This window comes from Lepisma saccharinum, chromosome 28 (assembly GCF_977018435.1).
Source record: "Lepisma saccharinum chromosome 28, izLepSacc3.1, whole genome shotgun sequence".
NCBI lineage: Eukaryota > Metazoa > Arthropoda > Insecta > Zygentoma > Lepismatidae > Lepisma > Lepisma saccharinum.
The window spans coordinates 19185635-19208839 of NC_139256.1; the positions used below are offsets into that span (position 1 = coordinate 19185635).

The 23205-nt window shown below is 36.5% G+C and overlaps 1 protein-coding gene across 5 annotated transcripts in view; it reads left to right on the top strand.

Annotated features, from left to right (window-relative positions):
• The window catches only part of sgg (glycogen synthase kinase 3 beta homolog shaggy), a 100432-nt gene extending 79029 nt beyond the window's left edge, over nucleotides 1-21403 (top strand). For all 5 annotated transcript variants that reach the window (XM_083113753.1, XM_083113755.1, XM_083113754.1 and 2 more), the window contains 4 exons: nucleotides 637-874; nucleotides 5475-5668; nucleotides 15402-15588; nucleotides 17681-21403. In XM_083113753.1, coding sequence (XP_082969879.1) covers nucleotides 637-874; nucleotides 5475-5668; nucleotides 15402-15588; nucleotides 17681-17877 — 816 coding nt within the window. In that variant the 3' untranslated portion in view covers nucleotides 17878-21403. The remainder of the gene's footprint in view (nucleotides 1-636; nucleotides 875-5474; nucleotides 5669-15401; nucleotides 15589-17680) is intronic.
• Nucleotides 21404-23205: the final 1802 nt, after the last annotated feature.

Here is a 23205-nt window from a genome sequence, read left to right on the forward strand (position 1 = left end):
GATGGATTTGATCCAAACTGAGAGAAGTCTGCATGTGCCAAATCTGGAGAATAGGAGGGAACAGGGCTGGAGTACAACAGTTGTTATACTTAACCAGAAAATCGAGCGCTTGCAGACTGTAAATGGAACAGTGTAGAGTTACACGAACAATGGGATATTATTAACGGAATGGCATGCAATTTCAGAAGTTCAGTTTTGTATTTAACTGACTTTGTACAGTTTGTTCAGAAAGTAATGCAATCTTAGAAAATCTTGTTTAACAAGTGCTGAAAATGTTCCCCATCATGCAGTGGAAGGGGAAAAAAAATCACACGTATTGTGACCATGAGAATTGAGTGTAGAATACAGACAAATGTAAAATCAGGGTTCCACTGTAAAATGTTTCAATTGTAAAAGTGTCCTGTGCGCAGCTGTTGGATTGTGTGAATAACTGAAGATGAGTTTAATTCATGTTATATCCCCAAAGGCTAAAACATTCGTTGTTTACAATTTGTAAAGATGTAAAATTATATAGGATTACTATATTTCTCAATGAATTCTGCACATGCTGTATGTATAAGTGAGGGTGATGCATTGCACAATAATGTATTGATCTTTATGGATTTGTCCCTAACGTATCTTTATTCTTGTTTTCAGTTATATATGTACCAGTTATTTAGAAGTTTGGCTTATATTCACTCCTTGGGTATCTGCCATCGAGATATCAAACCTCAGAACCTTCTGTTGGATCCTGAAACAGGAGTTTTGAAACTGTGCGACTTTGGTAGTGCAAAGCACCTAGTGAAAGGAGAACCAAATGTATCGTATATCTGCTCACGGTATTATAGAGCTCCTGAATTAATATTTGGTGCTATAGACTACACGACAAGAATAGGTATGGAACTTATGTGATAATGTTAATATTTATGAACAAATGTCCGTGTTTGCACTGCTGAATGAATAGGCTTCCCTAATAGTATAGTGTGTACAGCAATAGTACATTACAAAGGCAAGCAACATTTGCAGGGGTGGAAAATGGTCAGTAACGTTAGTAATTTTTTGTTTTTGTCTTCAATTTGTATTTCTTTTTCATTATTGTATTTTGGGGATATAAAATGACTTTTGTAGAGGAATATATATTTTTTATTGCATTGAGCCTAAAGAAGCGGAAAACCATTGAAACATGATGAGAAAATCATGTCAATTAGAAATAAAACTTAGAAACTTAGTGTTCCTAGTCTGGTAATGGCTATCGTACTGGCAAAGCTGCCCATTTTGGAGTTTTGCTTGAGCATTAACTTATCATGATTGCTGAAAAATTGAAAGGTGGGAGGGTGTTGCTTTCTTGTCTGTTTGACCTATGTTATTAGAAATGTCTAACCTTAATTTACAGTGAATTTATCTTGATTCAATAAAGTATTCTCTAAATTTTATAAAAATATTTGTTTTGCGAGGATCTTTGATGCCAGTTAATATTTTCTTAAAAATATAAAATTCCAGTTTCACTTTTAAGATGCCAATCTATCGATTGGCTGTAATTCCATTTAAGTCAGTAATTTTACCCAGACGACTAGTTTCCAACCCTGCATCTGGCGGATGAGCCTTAATGGAGTGGCTTTATCAGTGGAAGAAGCTCAAAGTGTCATATTTCTGGATATCAGTGTTACCTTTTCATTCCAGCATCAATGCACATGAACACAAAAGTGGAGTACAGTCTGTGCGGAAAGTATTGACGCCACACCAGTGAAAGCAAGAACCACAACAGATGTATACACCAAACACAACAAAATCAATGTTGTACTACTCACCTTGTAGTCAGTATTTTGTCGACCCTCCTTTATGCTTCCGGCATTCTGTCAGTCGTTTTGAAACACTCAAAGCCAGGTTTTGGAGGAGATTAACTGGCAGATTGACCCAAATGTCCCTTATGGCAGCTTCTAGCTTAAGGAGTGTAGATGTGTCCCTGTTCCTTAAACGTCGCTTCATGATAGACCACAGGTTTTCAATCGGGTTGAGGTCGGGGCTTTGTCCTGGCCAATCATCAAAATAAGGGACACAAACATCTTTGAGCCATGAAACCACACTTTTGGCTGTGTGACAAGGAGCCCCATCCTGCATAAAAAAAGATGCTCCACTTTTTTCAAAGAACACTTCCAAAACATCATTTAATAGCTCAAAATAGGAGTACTGATTCATGGTCTGGTTTTTAGGAAGAATAACTAACTCTCCTACACCACCATAACTAAAGGAACCCCAGACCATAATACTGGGAGGGTGTTTTATAGTTGGATGTGTGTACTGAGGAAGGGTGGGATCATCACCGGGAGAACGGTACACTCGCTTGGAACCACTACCAGTAACAAAGAAAGTGGCTTCATCACTCCACAACACTTCTTTCCAGTCATGAACAGTCCAGGTACTGTATTTCTTACAGAAATCCCGTCTGTTCTTACGATGCTTCTCTGTAAGGCGAGGTTTCGGGCAAGCTCTGTAACTGCGTAGCCCTAAGTCGTCATGGATCTTCTCCTGAATTGTCCAGAGGGACACATTATCAAGCAACAGAGGATTTTTTTTCTTTCAGTTCCCTAGCTGTTAACGAAGGTTGGTTCCTTAGCTGCCTTTTCATGATGTGCAGTGTTTTTTCAGACACTTTCCTAGGCCGACCAGACTTAGATTTTGGGCAAGGCATTTTGACCCCACCTTTGTCCTTGAAGCGTTTCACCAAACGTTGCACTGTTCTCAGGTTCACGCTTGTTTGTGTCGCGATTTCTGTGCTTTTTATGCTTGCTCTAAACAAGGCAATCACCTGCTCAGTATCACCAGGCTTCAATATGTTGTAAGGCATCGTTTCACACACAAAATCAACTCGGAACACCAACACAACAGCCCAAAATTCACAGGAAATACCACACGCACGTGCGCACGTACAACAACGTCTCCTGAGCGAGTTGAAACTTGCAGCTACGAACAAAGGAAGATCGCAGGTTAGAGCCATTTCAAGGTACCACTGCATTTTGAAGCTTGAATCAGTGGCGTGCCAACCATTCCTTTTGGGGGTACAACTCACGTTACATTGGTCATATGATAATAATGCAAATATTTATGTGTTCCTTACATGTCAGCGATCATTTCCATGTGCATGTCGACACAGTCATGTTTTTTTTCTTGGGGGGGAGGAGGGGGACCCCATTTTTCCCCCGAAATTTTGGAATTTTGAGAGTTAGCCCCCTCCCCACCACCACATATACGCCGAATTTGCTTAAATTTCATATAGTCTGAATCTCTGGTTCATTCCGCGTACAACGGTTTATCACTCACCTCTCTAGGGCAATTAGCCTCCGATCTACACTCATTTAATTGAAACGCTGCATTTTGCTCAAAATCGGCTAACCAAGGGGGTTACATGTGAAAATGGCCTTGGGACTCAAGAGGTTAATTTGAAAAGGAAAGAAACCGGCAAACCCATGACTAGTCGTCCTCCAGACATGGAACACTGCCATTAACCAGGATTTAATGTTGAAAAAGTATCACTATATTCCTTTCCCGGATTCTCTGGAGTAAGAAAACGCGTTCTGTGCTCGTGTTGAAGGGTGTGCGCCTCGTCCAAGGAACGTGCAGAGGAGAGGGGCATCCACGGGAGGGGGCTCATTCGCGGTCCAGTAGTTCCGTAGTAAACATGTCAGCTCGCAAGTCTAGGGGAACTCTGCATTCAGGAGAGCGCCTCATAGTGTTGAATCTGTTCGAGAACAATTTGTCTGAAAAGTTTAAAACACATGGCTATGTTTCTTTTACAAATGTTTGAAACATGTTTTTCAGACTTGTTTAAAACACATTTTGATACATGATGTTTCATAGTTTGTGGTTATTTGCATGTTTTTTGAAAATGTATGTTTAAATTTGTTTTAATTTTTTTCTGTTCTTCGTAGCATCAAAAGACAAATAAACGTGCAATATTATTTGTTATTCGTGTAAAACAATACACTGGCCATTTGTTAAGAATAAAAGAAGAAATTGGCAGCAGAAAGAGTTTTGCTTTACGGCCGTTACACCGCACAGCACTTTGCACCATTCCCCACCTAGTCTAGCCCCACCCACAAGCTTTCCCCTCTGCGCGTCGCTATTCCAGAGAATCCGGAAAGGCAGTATAGATCAGAGGTAACAGATTGTTGCCTCGTCACATTGCAGAAACGTTTCATGAATAATAGGAAGCTACATGAAAGAAATGGAAATTTTGGTGACTTTGGCTGAAGCATATGTCTAAGTGACTGCAACGAACTTTTATGGTTTACTACTGTCCAAAGTGTGAAGTTTCAAACATGGTACTCGGAAAATAAGGATCCAAAGGATTCATGATTATCACTGGATACAAATGAAAATGGGAAGTTAAGCATTTGCCATGTTGCCAACAAAGCTAAAGTAAACTTTGCATGTTATCAAACTGAAGTTCCGACTCCAATTTACCGCACCAAAATCCCGGCTCTATGTTGTAGACACAAATCACATCTGTGTGCAATTTTTGTGCCTTTGGACTGCTGCACCATAGATGGCTTATGCAAACCTTCTACAATGGAAATTTAAGTGCAGCTATCATGAAGGGACACCAAATTAAGTATGGTCAGTTGTGGAGACATGGAATTTCCTAAAATCAAATCCAATTTAAAGTTGTTACCAGAGATCGGAAACAACCCTTCATATTGATTGATTGATTGATTTGCTGTTTTAAGTCCACTTTATGCACAGTAAGGCTAATTGGGACTGGACCTACAGTTTGAAGTGGGATCCGAACCACTTGTGCCTCCACCGGGTATCGAACCCGGAACCCCTTGATTACAAGGCGACGACGCTACCACTGTGCCATCGGGGAGGCCCAACCCTTCATATTAGCCTAGGGTTGCCAGATTTCTAAAATAAAAAAATGGGACACAAAGATTATATAGGCATGGATATAGTTAAATTTATTTTTTATAACATTTTTAAACATTTACAAAATCAATTGCTGGTTAAAGCATTGTTAATTCCTAATTTTTAACATTTTGACAAAATATATTAATATTTGAGTGAATTCTTGGCATCCTTTAAGAGGACATTTTTTCCCAATGCATTACTATAAAATTCAGAACATGACTTATTCTCATTCACTTATTATTTCTTTAGCTAAATACGGGACAAATGGGTGTCCCGAGAACATTTTCCGGATACCGGGACATTTCTTTAAAAGAAGGGACAATCCTGTCTGGCAACCCTATATTAGCCCATTATAGAACTTCCTGTATTTCATAAATTGAAAAGGGTATAATTAGCAACAGGGGGAGCAAAGATATTAGAGACAGTAAATGCATACAGAATGAAGAGAAGAACAGGGAGGATTCCTTCAAATGTTTTCAAGCGTACATATCTTGGATGATCAGTTGGTTTGATGTAGTAGAGTAGACTTTTACGAACGTGAGGTTTTTATTTTGTTTTACATAAACTTATGACTTATGTGCTTATTTCAGATGTTTGGAGTGCAGGCTGTGTGCTAGCAGAACTTTTGCTAGGACAACCAATATTCCCTGGAGACTCTGGTGTGGACCAGTTAGTGGAAATTATCAAAGTTCTAGGAACACCAACGCGTGAACAGATTCGGGAGATGAACCCAAACTACACAGAATTCAAGTTTCCACAGATCAAATCGCATCCATGGCAAAAGGTAACTAACTTACTAGTGTCTCGCTGAGAAGTTTTATCATGTAGCTTTGTAAAAGTTGTAGGGTGGTAATGATTTTTGTTGGGTAGCTGGTAACATGAGGTGTACGAAGGCATGGAGCATGAAGGTGCAGAAATTGTATATAGGCTGCTTAGCATGCCCAGCTTCTCAACACGATGCTTGACACATGCGGACCTTAAGAAGAATATAGATATCCTAGAATAGAAATTTGTTTGCCATTACCAAGAACTGAAACATCAGGCATAACATCACATTTGTTCAAACCTGAGAACCACCATGAAATAAAATCTCAAATTTGGTTTGAGAACCTTTGATAATTGCACAAAATAAGAATTTCCATACTGATAGCCACATCCATAACTAACTTCTATACCTATTGAAACTTTTGAAAGTGAATACCCCATAAAAGGATCGCATGAAATGAAAATCATCTGCATATGCAGTTACAGAAAAGCGAATAAGCTTTTTTTACTTGTTTCAGAAGAGAGGAGAACTTAAAAAAATAATGTATTTCCAAATCCAATCTCCGTTAATGGTGTATTATAATTTATTGATATCTGTCAACGCAAATGTTTACACATTTCTCAGTAATTTGAAATTAAGTGAACTAATTAGAAAATGGTAATGACCATATCAAGAGTTATATTCTTAAATATTTTTAGATTAATGTATGTAATTAAGACTGCTGCTTTAAGGGGGGGGGGGGGGCTATTCCCTATCGACAGTTTGGCCCTAAGCCTCACCTAACAACTTCCACTTCAAGCACTTATTAAAGGCACAATTACAGGGAATATATATGTATATAATTTTGTTCAACCTTCCAGAATTTTGCATTATTCAGCAGCAAAATATTCCATATCCTTGCCATTTGAAAGCTGGTAGAATGATTACTACAATGTATAATCCCATATTTCATGTGGTCATCAAAAGTGCATGTTCCTACAGATTGAATATCTTTAAAAACCATGGGATTGTGTGTGTGTCACAATGCCCACACTCAAACTAGAATAGGCAACAATAACGTACAGAAATTGAGTTTTAAGGATGAATAGGTACATACTTCTCCTGTTCCTATTTGAATTATTGTAACAAATCAGATAAGTGTGTATGCAGAATTTTGTTGGCATAAAAACAAGCCATGCTTTTCATCTGATGAAAATAACTGAACAATAGCAGTGATGCCTACAGTATAAACTTAGCTGCCACCTGCAGAAATGTACATGAGAAATGAAGTGGAGGAGCGACAAACGATTATGTCTCGTATATAATGCGCAGTATAATCCATGTTCAAGAAATGGCTTTGTTAGTTGTAAGTCATAGAGCTGTTGCTATGCTGATCAAGAGTGAATGACATTCAATGAGTCACCTGTTGCTATGTGGACCAAGAGGAGAATATCCTCTTGTGTAAACAAAAAGCCTGTAACCCACGCCACATCCAGTGTGTTTTGCATCCCAAATCTTTCACTCTTTAAGCACCTGGTTTTTAGTAGAAAGTGAGGTCAAAATTACCTTATAGATTTTCAGTGCTCAGGAAGTTATTCTCGCCAACAAATACTGCTGATATGCATCCTATATGACAGGAGGTGCATGCTAGAATTCCACCAGAATGGCATTGCTTTTCTTGGTGTCGCAGAACATTACATTACAAAGTGAAAAATCGTGAGAGATGGCCTTTAAACTTTTATACATGGTTTTGTTCATTCCTTCTTTACTTTTTCTAAAAAAAACCTTCAAAATATATACTTTTTCCGCGATTAACGTAACATTTATACGAGGCACATTCAGGAATCTCAAACTAGCAGTTAGCATCACAAGATTTCTTCCATTAAGGCATTTACACACTCCATATATGTCATATAATTTGGCCAGTAATACATTTTAAGTGTTATTTTCTTTTTCATTTTCTTTTATTTCATCCAAAGTACCATAAAAATCAAAACGTTCCTTCATTTTGTGATGAGCCTATTTCAAACGCATTGCACATTAGTGTCACCATCTTGAATGGAATACTGTTGACATATTCAGAAACTGCAGAATTTAAGCTTTAAAAGGATATGCCCCAATGGAATACTGTTGACATATTCAGAAACTGCAGAATTTAATCTTTACAAAGATATATAACATGATAGGGTTAATATAAGTGTCACAAAATCATGGAATGGCACTGTATGGATTCATGTTGGCTGTCCGAATTATTCAGTACATAATGCACACCACGGTTTTTGGGGGCAAAAATTTTGGAAAGAAGTGCGCATTATACATGAGTAAATATGGTATTATCAATGATATAAATCCTTGTTTACAATATACAATATTACCAGGCAGCTTTGTTGTAATGTAGAAACAAGTTTTGCTTTTAGTGTAATAAATTTAATGTAAATTGGTAGGAAATAGAATACATATAATTAACGAATATGAACAAGCAAAACTTGTTGCATCATTTTATGAAAAATTAGTAGAATTTTTATAGAGAAATTGGCAGGATAAGGCCCAAGTCCTCGTCCTAGAAACATTAAACAATAATATTAATTGAAGTTGGCTAGAGATTTGTCATAGTCACCAACTCCATGGATTCTTTGTGTGATTACATTCAGTCAGGGAGGGCATGGACTTGGTCTTTATTCTAACGAGTTTAATGTAACTTTAGTAAATGCTTGTAGCAAAACCTTAACTGATTTACTGTTAAGCAATGGACTTGGGCTTTTCCTTGCAGTCCATGCTGCAGCGTATGTCAATCCCCAAAAGTACCACAAAGCATCAGAAAATTAGAGTAAGTAAGCAGCTTTGAGAACTTGTTTTCTTTATTCGTGTAAAAAAGCACTAGTTTTTGCATTAATGGCTTGTGACTGTTGCCACTAACATAGCAAGATTCTGTAACCTACTCTTTTTCTAATTTGGCTGAATTCTGACAATGATGACGAATAATGACATGGATGATGGGATAAACTTCACAAAGGGTGTGACGTCATATGACCACTTCATCATGGAAACCAGCTGCAACCTACTTAATTGGTCACTTGCAACTCTTATTTTGCATAAACTTAATGCATTGTGTAGAAATTCATTACAGTACCTCAAGTATGTTTATGATGGAATTCTAAATCATTATTTCCAAAACGAGAAAATTTGATTAGATATGAAACTAAACACTATAGCTTGGTAGTTGTTCTGTCAAATAAGGAGAAAAATCAGTACAATGGCATATTGCAGTTAAAAATTAAACCCTGCTAAATTACATTGACACAATCATTTTACACGGTTCTGAAAATATAAACACACTCTCTCCCATGTTAATTGGTACTCCCCTGTTATCAGCCAATATTTGTTTATATACACTGTAAATCAGTGCAAATTTGTTACTTTATTTTTTTATGAATATAAAGATATAACCCCAGTTTTGTAAAGTAAATGTCAAAATGTGTGGCTTCTTTTTTTAAGCAAAACCCTTTTGCAGTCACGTAATTACTTACGTAAATTAAATTGAGAATGGACCATTCAGCGATGTTTTTAATATAATTTGCGAATGGTAGAATATTAAATATCGATATCAGTAAATTGTGTATTTGTATTTTATCCCCACTTTTTACTGATTATGTTTCTAAAAACACTTTTGACTAACTTGCATAGTTCTGCACATTGGACGATCTTTGTGGATATAAAAAAAATCATGTGCAAATTTTTTTTAACATCATGTAAATATATAGTTCCTTTTTCTGAGGCAAAACCCACATACCCACCTGGTTTCAATGCTGTATCATTCAAAATCTGAACTTACATTATGAGTTCTATGAGCTAATTGCACTATTTTGTATCAATACGTTTGTTACGTATGTTGTATGTACACAAGCTTTGTCATTCTATTATCCCCTTAGAGCATGAGGATTTGATATTTACACTTCATTATTTTGATAGTATTAGATTACATAGAACATGAACTACATATCACTGTAACGGTTATGGACTAACAAGAAATGTTAACTTCCACTATTAAAATACAGAAATGTACCAACAGCTGATGTGCTACTGATGCAGTGTTACATTACAATATAACATTATGTGTAACCATGATATAATCAAGCTGCAAGGAAGAACAACAAACATGTTCTGTAGTTTGTTGTTTATTACGATGCAGCTGATTGAGTACCTTGGATGCCGTGTTGTGTAAATGTTGTAAATTATTAAACCCAATTTGTGTTTTATGTGCATTGTGTATTTTATATTCCTATATCTGTTTTCTCTTGTACATTGGCATTCTTAAGTCATAGAACATTTCAGAATGTTGAGTTGGTGTGCTTCCATAAGTAATACATGTAACTAGGCAATTGCAATAGGTTTCACCCTAAAAAAAAATGGAAGTTACATACGTAGACATTTACTTGACAATTCCAGAGTGTGCGAATAATACTTCTACGTTCATCTGAAGTATCTGTAAAATATCAGCAGTAGAAAGTAAAAGTTCCCCATGCATGTAGCACCATGCCCACATATTCTCGATCTCTGCCATTTTGGAGGTGATGTGATCAACACCATCCTGACCACCTTTACCCCCCCCCCCCATTTCTCTCAGGTACCCATTGATTTGAGGCTGGGTGAGTCCCAGATCCACTTTATGAGGGGACGAAGCCTGAAAAATTCCAACCTTAGATCATCCACCCCGGGAATCGAACCCTACCCACTAGACCACTTTGGCTCTTATTAGCAGTAGTACAGCTGATATATTGGCTGATACCATTGGAGTACATTCTAAAAATATAATAGTCTCAACTTGTACAATCATACATAAAAGAACATTGATTTTGCAGATATGTGCAAAATTTATTTTACTTTATTATGAAGTATATAAATTCTGGATGGACTGATAAAAAATTTTAGCCAAGAAAGTACCAATATAAAATTTAGCAATACCTGTAAGTGATGGTATACTGGTCCAATATTAATGGCAAACATTCTATGAGGACGTGAATGGCATATTACCATTATTCCGGTACAGCAACCAGTGAATCCATAGCAGCCCAATGTCCAATTAACATTGCATGCTAATGTAGGCCCGTTGTCACTAACATTTCTGAGAATTAAGAATGATACAATATTTTTTTTGTTAGAACAATCGTATTAGACCTCTCTGTCTGTGTGTACTTTGATTCACAGTGAAGATATAAGTGTTATTCATTTTCATATAAATAATATATATCCAGTTTCACTTTGTGACTACATTTGGAGGGCTGCACCTTTTACAGTTACTCGTTTCAGATAATTTGTGACCCTAAGAACCAATGATTACTAATGCAAGTCATTAAAAGAAACAATAGTGTAATTATATTTATTCTTGTTGACCATTTTACATAATCAGCGTGCGTGCAGGAGAATAAATTTTAGATTTGTAGTACACTCCTGTTCAGATAAAGTTTCACATACTTGAAGTGTTCAGCCCTTCAAAGAGGACAACTATGTGAACAGGAGTGCACATGACAATTTCCATCTTGTATTGATAAATATCTATTTTGCATTGTACAGCTGCTAAAGTACATTAGTATTACCACTAGGGGCATGCATATTTCGTTTTTGACAAAAAAAAACTAAATGTGAAAAAACACAAAATAATGCGAAATGAACTGCAAAAAGCGAAATTAACTCTTAAACACGAAATTTAGGGTTTATTCACCGACGCGACACCTTCTGAGGTCTGAAATATCCTGAGAGTTATGCAATTCCCAGAAAATTTATTAATTTTGCTGTTAATATTGGAGAAACAAAAATGGACTCCTTTACACAGAAATAAACTTAACACTCTGATAACTGCATAAACGTGCTATTAGAAGTGAAATGTTAATTCAATGGAATAAGTGTAGTTTTTAAATCAAATTTAGGATTATATTCACAATTTTAAAACCAAAATGTCTTTTTATGTACCACTTTTCATCCAATTGTTCACCGCTATAACACCAATATTTTATTTTATTTACCGCTTTTGAACCTGAAATTGACTCCATTTTTGTACCGAAATTTTGCTTTATTTACCAAAAATGTGTGCCTCTAATTACCACTAATTGGCTCTGCACAAACTTTCCAAAATGTCATGAGTAAACGCAGAATGCAAATGATAATTATAGTATTATATATCTAAAAAAAAGAAAAAAAAAAGTAACCAAACTGACTAGCAATGAATGAGATTAAGAAATAGTGTAGATGATTACAAAAGGAAATAGGAAAATATTGGGGAAGAACATCTTGATGTAACATGTACAGTTCTTAAAATTTATATTTTTAATATTGGTACTTTTTTAAATGGGCATTCCAGAAGAAAACAGACTTGAGTTTTGAAGATTCACTTAATTCAAAGGTGCACCAAATTTTCATTTCAAATAATTACAGTACATTTAGGTTCCACCACTTTATTGAGTCTTCAGTCTTTATTTTAAAATGTAAAATTTTATAATTAATTGTGCAGGATATTTTTATAGGGTTGCACACTTATATAATGTACAAGAAACTAATGTTTTGCAGTCCTTGATTTGGCCCTAAGATGAAGTAATATTAGAAATTCCTGAGACCATAAATACACCTGTAGATGTATCGAAATTGTCATTTGTTAAACAAGAATAAAAAAGGAAAAACAATCAATGTCCGTATCAAATTCTGATATTACTATTCTCTCTGAAAATGTTAGTTGGAAATTCATAAGCATTTTATGTCTTTTTCATAATTTCAAATGTTGAATGCCATTGAGAGGTAAATTTCAGTGACAGTGTTGTGTAATATTTACATCAGAGTTCATTCAAACATGAAATGATTGATGTACAAATCCAACAGGGTGATGCATTGTGTAGAGTGCATTCTAACATGTTTGCTTGTGTGTTTTGTGCATATTAAATAACAACTTTCCAACAGTGTTATATATTTTTAACATCTTAATCATTTTCTGTGTGAGCCAGTAATTCTTTCTGTAGCATGGATGCTGTAGAGGAAGATTTATGTTGTTGCTGCCAGACAAATTACATTTAATACAACTTGAATTTCATATTTTGACCTACATCGACCATTAAAGCAATGAATGAAATTGACAGTTCCATAATTTTATTTTTGCAAATGTAGTATTACAGTACTATCTTGTAACACATTGCATAATTAATTTCAGTTTGCAAATATGAAGTGCCAGTATTTACATTGGCACAAGAGTTGTTGAAAATTCATAAAGGAATATCACAATGAAAGAAAGCAATTGTATCACTTTAAAGTGTTTGAAATTCGGTTTAAAATTCCCCATGTAAATTCATATTATCAAAGCTGCAATCTGTAAATATATTTACATGTGTTGGCAGTTGAAAGTTAGTGTTCATTCAACATTGTAATTGGCTGCAGTTTTAAAATGAGATAGTTAAATTTAAGTAGACCAGTCAATGGACCAATATGAAATTTTTGCTGATACTGATATTCTACCAATCCAATAAAAAATTCCAAATGGTTCATTCATGTTAAATGTATGAGCCGAGCTTTTGCAATGCAAAAGAAGCTACATATTTATTTGTAATTTTACCGATAAAAAATGCCTATATCAGTCAATACCATTAATCTGTCCCATCGTTAATGAAATACAACCTTGGTGACAATGAAGTTCGACCAGAAAGGAATACGTGATTAAATGCACAAAGGCATAGGCGGTGGAATGGGTGACCCGCAGATGTGACGCATGTGTGTAAGAGGAGGCATGTGAGCAGCCAAGAATCGTGATCCCAGCATGTTGCACCCAAGGTCACGTAAAGAACGAAAACGGGGAACTATACGCGTGACATTGAACTTCGACCAGGCACCAGACCCATACGGAAAATTCCAGATAGTGGCGCATTCGATGGAAGCATGACGTCACGGACACAATAAGGGAGTCCGCCGTATATAAGCGCGTGCTGTGCAGCGAGGAACCGCAGTGCATCATCACCATGGCCAGGGGCAAACCTATTGACAACACCGTGAGGAGAAGAGTGGTGGAGTTGTAACAGGATGGACTCAGTTAACTGGAAATAGGGCGCCAACTGAACTTACCCAAGTCAACCACCCACTGCATCATCAAACACCACCAAAATACGGGTACTACGGAGCCAGGTAAGGCCCCCGGTCGAAAAAGCCTGCTGAGCGTGCGTGACCTACGGATATTTAGGCGCTATATCCAGACCAACAATCATGTTTCTGTGGCCGAATTACGACTGTGGACTCGAGAATGCTTTCACATTGAAGTGTCAACCAGAACCATTCGCCGTTACCTACAGCGATGCGGTTACCGAGTGTACAAGGCGAAACGTAAACCCTTCCTTTCCATGTTGAACAAAGGCAATCGATTACGGTGGACACGAATGTACCGGGGATGGACATTTCGGCAGTGGAACAGGGTTTTGTGGACGGACAAATCCATTTTCAATGTTGTGTACGGGAAAATACGGAAAACAGTCATTTGTCAGAAGGAGGAACAGAATGAAGCAAAATGTTATGCACGTCGGGTACAGAAACCTGCGTCAGTGATGGTATGGGGATGCATGACGGCATCTGGGGTTGGCCCACTACACGTCTGTGAGGGCATTGTGAATGCACACGCCTATACACGCATACTGGAGCGGCATCTTCCCACAGTGCGAAGGCACCTGTTCCACAGGTGGCGTCTCATCTTTCAACACGACAATGCCAGGCCTCATACAGCGCGGCTGACAAGAGAATGGTTGACTCGCCATCACGTGCAAACTCTGCCATGGCCACCATCGAGTCCCGACCTCTCGCCCATTGAGAATGTGTGGCGTGTTCTTAAGCGACGTGTGCAACAGAGGGGACCCACTACAGTGGCTGCTCTTATCGCCTGCCTGCAGGAGGAATGGCACCGCATCGATGTGGAATACCTTGAACGACTCGTCCGCAGCATGCCCCGACGCATTGCCACAGTTATTCGCCGACGGGGCGGCGTCACACCATGGTAAACAGGATCCCCTCTAACAGTGGTCGAACTTCAATGTCACGTGTAGATGGACGAAAATGTTTTATTTTGTGTGGACACCATACATTGCTGCGTTGCAGCGGAAATTTATGTTTTCCTTTGTTCCATGTAGCCTGCTGAATAAAATATGTTCAGCATATGCATGTGTTCTCCTTCTTTCACAACGCACTCCTATATTTGTGACTGGTCGAACTTCATTGTCACTAAGGTTGTATATATACAGTGGACTTTCAAATTCTAACTCCAAGGGGAACAAAAAAGAATTGAATTAGGAAAAACGTGTATCATTAAACATGATTTCAAGGGGAATAAATTTCTGTTTGTATTATCCAAGTTTGAATTTAAAAAGAAACCACTGTATCATGGAAATAACTACCACAAGACTTTTGAAGTAATATGACTATATATATATATGTGTTGGAGTTATGAATTGAGCTCTTACAGGTATGAATGGAAACATGCAAGGTTTGCTACTAATCATGATATCGGGTAAGTGGAGGTAGATCTTGTGAAGCAATCAATACCTGATGATACAGTGAGAACTATTCTCTCTCTCTCTCTTGGGGTTTCACTGATGTTAGAGAAATATTGAATGTAACACGTAGCATACCAAACATTTTTCACACAATGTATAATACATCAACTTTCATTTTGAATTTTTAATTAATTTTGATCATTTTTTGTAGGAAGATGTCTTCATCTCAAGAAATTGCTAACTCATATTTATTTGTCAAATTTCAGGTGTTTCGAGCTCGTACACCTCCAGAGGCAATTGATTTGGTGTCTAGACTACTGGAGTATACACCATCATCACGTATTTCTCCACTGCAAGCCTGTGCACACACCTTCTTTGATGAATTGCGTGAGTCAAATACCAGACTTCCAAATGGAAGAGAATTGCCTCCACTGTTCAACTTCACTGAACATGGTAAGAAAAATCACTCTTGCCACATAAGTTTTAAAAATCGTGTGTGAACCAAACTTTGTGTTATGCTCAGGGTTCGCACACACCTGAAGAGTCTGGAAATATCGAGGAATTGTAAGAATACATGCACTTCTGGGGGAATTGATGAATGCATCCTGGTGAAGTACGACAGGGTCTAGAGCAGGGATCGTGAGATCGCGAGCTACCGGTAGCTCATGGGGTAATTTTCAGTAGCTCGTAAGGAGTTGACTACAACTCGTAATTCCAGCTATCTGATATGACAAGTGGCAAGAGATTTTGGAACTACTTGGACTGGAAATGATTATTGAGCAAATGTTTTTGTCTAGAAAGACCCAACGCCTTCACCTTCACATTTTTATGTGGTTCACATATTGTTCTCTAAGGATATTTTTTATGAAGACAAAAACGGATTACACTTCACAATAAATATTTTGCTATTTCTATCCACTGTGGTGAACATTTTGAATATAATATAATATAAACAACAAAAAACCAGGGACCCCTTGACTATTAATGTAAAATGTGCATGAAAGTTCCATCCTTCTTATTAACAAGGTGATGATGATTGGGCGATAACTTTGATTTCTGTAAAAATAAAAAAAAATATTTACATGTCTTTAAACTCTCCTGAAGAAATGGCATCCTTTGCATATTGTAGGAAAATTAAAAATAATAATTTTGATTATACATCTTAAAGTTCTGTAACTCAAGAAAAATCATAAAAAGTTAAACCACCCTGGGTAGCTCACCAGGTATTTTCAAATGTGGGAAGTAGCTCAATGGTTCTGAGAGTTTGGAGACCTCTTGGTCTAGAGTCTCATCCTGCATGCTGAAAGTAATTTATTTTATGAGATATTGGGCTTTAAATATATATCAATATTTTGCATTACAGATTAATTGAAGTCGTGATGTTGAGTCCATTTATGAACTTCTGTTCGTCAAAAGTGTGCAAATATTTAGATGTTCTGTTTATGATGTGTTCGAAATCTTATTTTGTGCATTGTAATTATATGCACAGATGTAATTTTATTTCTGAATTAGTTTTGTTATTACTATCAGAGTAGTAATAGTTAATAAGAATGGATATAAAATGTAATGATAACTGATGTATTGCGAATCCAGCGAATATTGAAGAGGTTTTCTCTGGCAATCAGGCATGTACTTCATGTACTTTGCTTTCACTGTTGTCTAGATATTATCAATTGTTTTGCGATTACGTAAGTCTATTAAACTATTGATAATATCTAGACAACAGTGAAAGGAAACTACACGAAAATTCACGGCAATGCTCTAAAAGCAATTCTAAGTGTATGTAATTTTTCATATTTTGAAATATCCAAGAGGTTTTTCGAATGGAGAGAAAAATTTGAAAAAATTTGCCCATTCGAATACCAAAGGTCCAGCCGAGCCTTAAGTTTCTTTACTGCCACTTTTGACTAATGGTAGTAAGGGTGAACTGTATTCATTAAGAAGAGTCACTCTTAAGAAATGCCATGTAGGGCATTTGGTCACAACATGTGTATCAATCGCTCGAAGCCCATTTTAAACCCATGAAAATACTGGGCAACAAAAAACAATTGGAAATAAATGGCAAAATAACAATAAATATTCCCAGGGATGCCACCAAGATGGTTACTAATCTACTTAAATTATCCTTTGCAAAAAATATACATCTCCTTTACTCATTTCACCTAATAAGGTTTCTAGATACAGTGGAACCCCGATTTTACATTCCCGGATTTTAAGTTTTCCCACATTATACATTCAATTTCCTCAATTTTACATTTTCCCGTATTTTATGTATTTTCATCCTGGTCCCCTGAGAAATGTAAAATTGAGGTTCCACTGTACTTGGGCTTTGCCAGTCTTAATATTTTTTTTAAAACACTAAAACTGTGTGCTGTCAACTGATAATCATGTATGTATTGAGCTGAGAAGTGACACTAATAAAAAAAATAAAGTTTTTGTTTCTGGAAGATGGCTAATATGCAGAATTGATTTAGTAATTAAAAGTTCAAATTGCATGGTGCTGAAATGCAGATATGTACATAAGTGTGTGTAATTATAATTTCAGAATTAAGCATTCAACCATCACTGAATGCCATCTTGATACCGAGACATGCACAGGAGGGGAACACAGGTGGAGGGAACTCCGAAGGACAGAGCAGTACCACCAACATTAGTTCAGGTGAAAATAGTTCAATGGCGGCCACCGTTGGAGAGCAAACCCCTTCACCTAGTGGTGCAACTGCAGCTTCAGGGATGGCCTGATAAATTGGGCATGTTTTTTAGTGGGCATATACCCTCCCTTTTTCTCCCCCTTTCAGGATTGCAACACTCTCTCAAGTTTGAGTGGAGTGGTTTATATTTGTACAGTACCCTGGTATTAATGGAAGGTATTATCTGTGAAAAGTAGCCAGCCCTCTGCCACTTGTGGGGAAAAAAATGGTTAATGTACGTATGTATTAAGCTAATTCTTAAGTCCTTTGGAAAACTGTGTGTTCAGGACAACATGATTTACTGCAGGGTTGCCAGTCAGTGAGACTGAGATTATTGTGTGAAGTTTTGGTTGTTTTTTTTTTGTCCATCTTATAATGTAATTTTTTTAAAGTCCCTTTGGAAAATATATATGTTGACTCGGGGTGTACCAACCAGTCTGTAGGACTGAAATTGTTGCATGGAATTTGTTTTTTGGTCCATCTTCTTGCTACATAATAATCTTATTTCAAGTGGTAGGGCTGATGTAACTTGGACTTTACAACCAGGTTTAGCACATATTCCCAGTGTTTAAATATAACAGTAACTCAGTTCGTAATTTTTAAAACAAACTTGTTCCTGGACACAGGGGTGCCGAGCACCTTCCATCCTTAGACTTTGCAATATTGACACTCACTAGGGAGGACTGTGTGCTATGCCTAGGTAGATAGAACTCTCAGATCACTCAATGTTTGTATAGTTCTTAAGTTTTGTGTATAATAATGTATGTCATGAAAATGGATCATCACCTTATTCACGGTTACGACTGTTGCATACGCAGGGAGACATCCCCTGAATATTGCCTTTGTGGGCAGTGTCGTATTACATTTGATTGATCTTTAACTGGAGAATTTTAACCAAGTAATGGAGTATGTTCTTCCAGGTGCAAATATGAAGTGGATTTTTCAGCTTGCAGCAATGCGGAAGCATTTTTTTTTTAAGAAAGCAAATAGAGAAGGCCAAGACCTGTGCAGTGCTTTCCTTTTTTTAAAAAAAGAACTTTTTTTTAATGCTCTTTATCTTTCATTATGTGATCTTTAATGGTTGACATGAGTGGGGATAAAATGAATATTTCATGAATTCCTAAAGAAAATCCATGTATTCGTGTGTAATTGGTAATGTAATGAATGCATTTAAACAGTGATAGATTTATTCACTAGTAACAGATTATGTGGCACTTTCTTTTCCTATGTCTGAATTAAGGTTACATATTGATTTAAATTTTTACGATTTGTTCACTTCCTTAGGAAGTGGCATCTTTTTTAACCCTTCACCAAAGGTGCACATACTATTTACGTTAGCACCAAGGAATGCTCATGTCCAGATAATAATAAAAAAAGTTGGCTTATTCGTAATGTGAGAATTCTAATTATCAATGCAAACGTTAGAAAATAGTTTACATTGTGTAAAAAGACAAATTACTTGTTCATCTAAGTGTTAGCTTTCTACAAAGTAAAAAAAATGCACTTAAATTTTGTGTAAGCGTGCCTGATGTTAGAGATGCTGGTCTAAAGTCTTGGTTTATACTGTCTGTTAAAATCTCGTATATTTTACGTAAAATAATTGATGATAATTGTAGTGCGTGTGCAGAAGATTCATTTTGTACTCAGGAAAAGAGCAATTTGTACTATGTAGTGAATTTCACATATCAGGCCAAAATATGCATCCCACAAAATTGTATGTATTTGTGTGAATGTGTAAGTGTGCCTGACCATCTGGGGGGAAAAAGATAATAGCCAGTCTCGGAACTATTCAGATACCCACAGTTAGGATTTGTTACAAGCCAATTGTTGTGCAAGTTCTTGCATGATTTCATGCATTGCCACTTTTAACTGTTACTGAATGTGGACATGTGCATTTCTGTACAAACTGGGGACTTTTTAGCTAGTAGTTTTTGTGGTCAGATGACCCGGGTGGCTACTTGTAAGCAACAGGTAATGTTGCACCTCGAATAGTGTAAAGGCCTGTGTAGTTTTGAGGTGGGGCATTCCTCATTGTAATTTTAATGCTGTAAATATCTGCTCATTGTCTCCATAATAAGAAAAAAAGACCTGTAGTAAATAAGCAAATTTCAGACCCCGCAAGGAAGTGAATTTGTGATTAGGGTGGAGCATGTTGATTCCTGTGATTTCTTAAAGTACCACAAGGTTGTGTACCCTTTGATGAAAACGTCACTAGATCCTCTGCGAACAAACATCAGCAACAAAAAAGCAGGAATAACACAATACTGTCATTTGCCTGTATATGGCTTTGTAAAAATAAAATAAAATATGCTCATTCTTAATTGCATCTGGACTTAAAAAAAAAATATGTGCATGAACCAAATATTTAGGTCTGTGTAAATCACTCCTTAGCCGCTATGAGTGGTTGCACAATTGAAAGAAAATAAAATGACTGGATTGGGTTCTACACAGAAAAAAAAAAATATTAATAATAATAATGCATGAATGTCACTGTTAAAGCTGGTGGCCTGACTCACTGTTTGCCTTTTGTATACTGTAGAAAGTAATCAGTATATTAATCTCAATGACTCTGATTAGCATCCCAAGCTATTTTTTCCTGCGTAGGGAGCAAGAGCTCGGAAGTATCGTGAACAGATGAAACTCTGCATTGGGGTATTTTGAGCAATCAATCAAACATAAGCAAAAATGTAAGACGATGTGCCCAGATAATGAATTTCATCTGTTCCAGTGCAAATTTGCTTAGCACCCATCATGAAACCTCACAATGCCCTGTACAGTTGTAGAATAGTAATGTAAGTAATGTAATGCGGAGATTTGTTTTGTGTCACTAGTTGTGACAGCCAACTTGGAGAAGGGTCTACACAGATCTATATATACATATTATTACATAATCTTATTTATATCTATATATAGAAATGGTAGACATAAAAGTTTGTGCTGTAAAGGAACTTTGCGAATTTGTACAGGCTGGTTTTTCCAGTGATAGAAACAAACAAACAAAAAAAAAAAATTAGCAAGAGAAATGGTCTCTTGGTCGTGTGGAAGTGAAAATATAGGTTTCAATGTTACTTTTCCCAGCATGTATACATCCAGAAATGTATCTGCATTTTCAACCATGTCGTGGTTTTCATGTAAAGAAGTTTACAAATCCATTGCATGCTGCATGCATATTTTTTTTAAAGATGAAAAGAATGTACATGTTACATACTCATTATTAGCACTAGTAAGAAAAAACATGCTCTGGGACAAGTAACTCGCGAGTGTGTGCAAGGGAAGAAAGGAGTGAACGTGAGTGAAAATGAGAGAGAGTGGGTGAGATAATCTTTAATAATTTGTTGCCAGTATTAACCTAAAAAAAGAAAACTGAAATTGATTATTTGTAACATATTCACTCTATGTATAATATAAAAAAATTACCCTTCTCCCTTGAAAAAAAACCAATTGAATGTGCTTTTAAGTAACTGAATGTGCGTTACATTTCCTCTTTTTAGCTTATGCAAGTCCTTTCTCTGGAACCAAGAGAATTTATAGTCCACTTGTTTTAAATAAACACGAGGCAGTTGTAATTTATATACCTACATGCTGTTGTTTTACTTAAGTTCTTTTCTCAAATCATTTGCCACCCACAATCCTGTTCCTCACCTGTAAATTTTTCTTGTAATGCAAAGAACAATCTTTTTGAGAGATAGAGGCATGGCATTTTTACACTATGTAACATATAGTACTTGTGATATTATAATACTTTGAGGACTGTATTTATTAGTAATTACATGGGATATTATGAGAGAAGAGTTTCTTACTAGAAATTTTCCTGTCTAGTCAAACTATAATAGTTTTTCTATAACTTCCATACATATATAGTGCTTTTTATAACTGTATTACAGCAAGACTTTGGGGGGGGGGGCAATGTTCATAGCTGTAGAGCAGTGGTTTCCAACTTCAAAAGGTCCGAGGGCCAAAATTATATCCAGCATTTGATTGGCGGGGCCGCATTTTTTGGGGGGGAGGGGGATTAAAAATTACAAAAATTGTAAGTACTGAACTGAAAATGTAGTACTTTCGCATGACCTACATTTCTTACATGAGGCAATAAAAACAATGGATTCGCAAATCAAAATTGAATAATTACAATTTATTTCACAAAAACCCAATACTTATGGATGAATTGAAAGAAATGACAAACATACCATACAAATAAGAATCCTTCATATTAAGTGTTCAGTGTGAAAATTGAGGCCGATCTGCTTCTTATATCAAAGTTCGAATATTCATTTCAATTTCTGTATTTGAAAGTCTCGGAAGGTGAAGCAGTGAAGAATCTACCAGTCGGCTTTTGTAGCGGTTCTTGATGAACTTCATTGAAGAAAAAGCACTTTCACACGTGTATGTGGTACCAAAGTCATTCTTTGCCCAAAACTACGAAGGTTTGGAAAGCGTTCCTTTGAAAGGTATTAGAAAAACTCTGGCCCCTTTTCTTGCCTAGTTTGAAGGAACACATCGCCTTGCAAATCACACAATTCAAGTTTGAGAGAAGCTTCTTGTTCTTCGATGTTAACTCCAAGAGGATTGCTAAATAGCTGGATGCTGCTCATTTCATATGGCTCATTTCGATATTTGCACAAACTTTAACAGTCAGTCACAGTACAATCCGAGTTGGAACACTGGAAATCTCTTTGTACTTCGTGCATAGTAAAACAGATATCTATAGCGCCGCTCTGCAGTTTGTTTCTAAAGACAGAGGTGAAGCCTTCGCGGAAGCAGACTGAGTTCATTCCGCATAGCGTAGTGGTGGAATCCATGGTGTGAAGAGAAAGTTACGTCACTTTAGATTCTTCTTCTGATGATTATTGACTGCAACATCAATTCTACCTGTGATATTGTCTGTCTTCACAGAGCTTCCGTTCCTTCAGTAAAAATAGAACATATTTTAATAAAAATACCTAAAATTAATGTAATTTGCAAACTGGCTTTGCGAGCCACCAGTTGGAAACCCCTGCTCTAGAGGAATGCAAATTTTATTCTTAAAATGTAATGTATTAATGTCGGTTTAAGTTGTTTTGGAACATGACATGCACGAACTACATGCCATAACCATGAAATATATTCTTATAAAGAAAAGAAGCAGAGCCTAACAACTAGTTGTGTAGAAAAAAAAATTTGGGTTGGCCATGGTGAATTCCTGCTTATTAATAATAAAAAAATGTGCCTATCTTGCCCACAAATCTTCCTCACAGTGCTTCATTACTGAATAGGTAACTTGATTCAGATCTTTAATAAGAATGTTTTTATACCCCATCTTGTGACTGAAAAGGGTCCAATTACAGAACTAATGAAAACTGAAGCATTAAATGTTAAACAAAACCACTTAATAAAAGGGAAA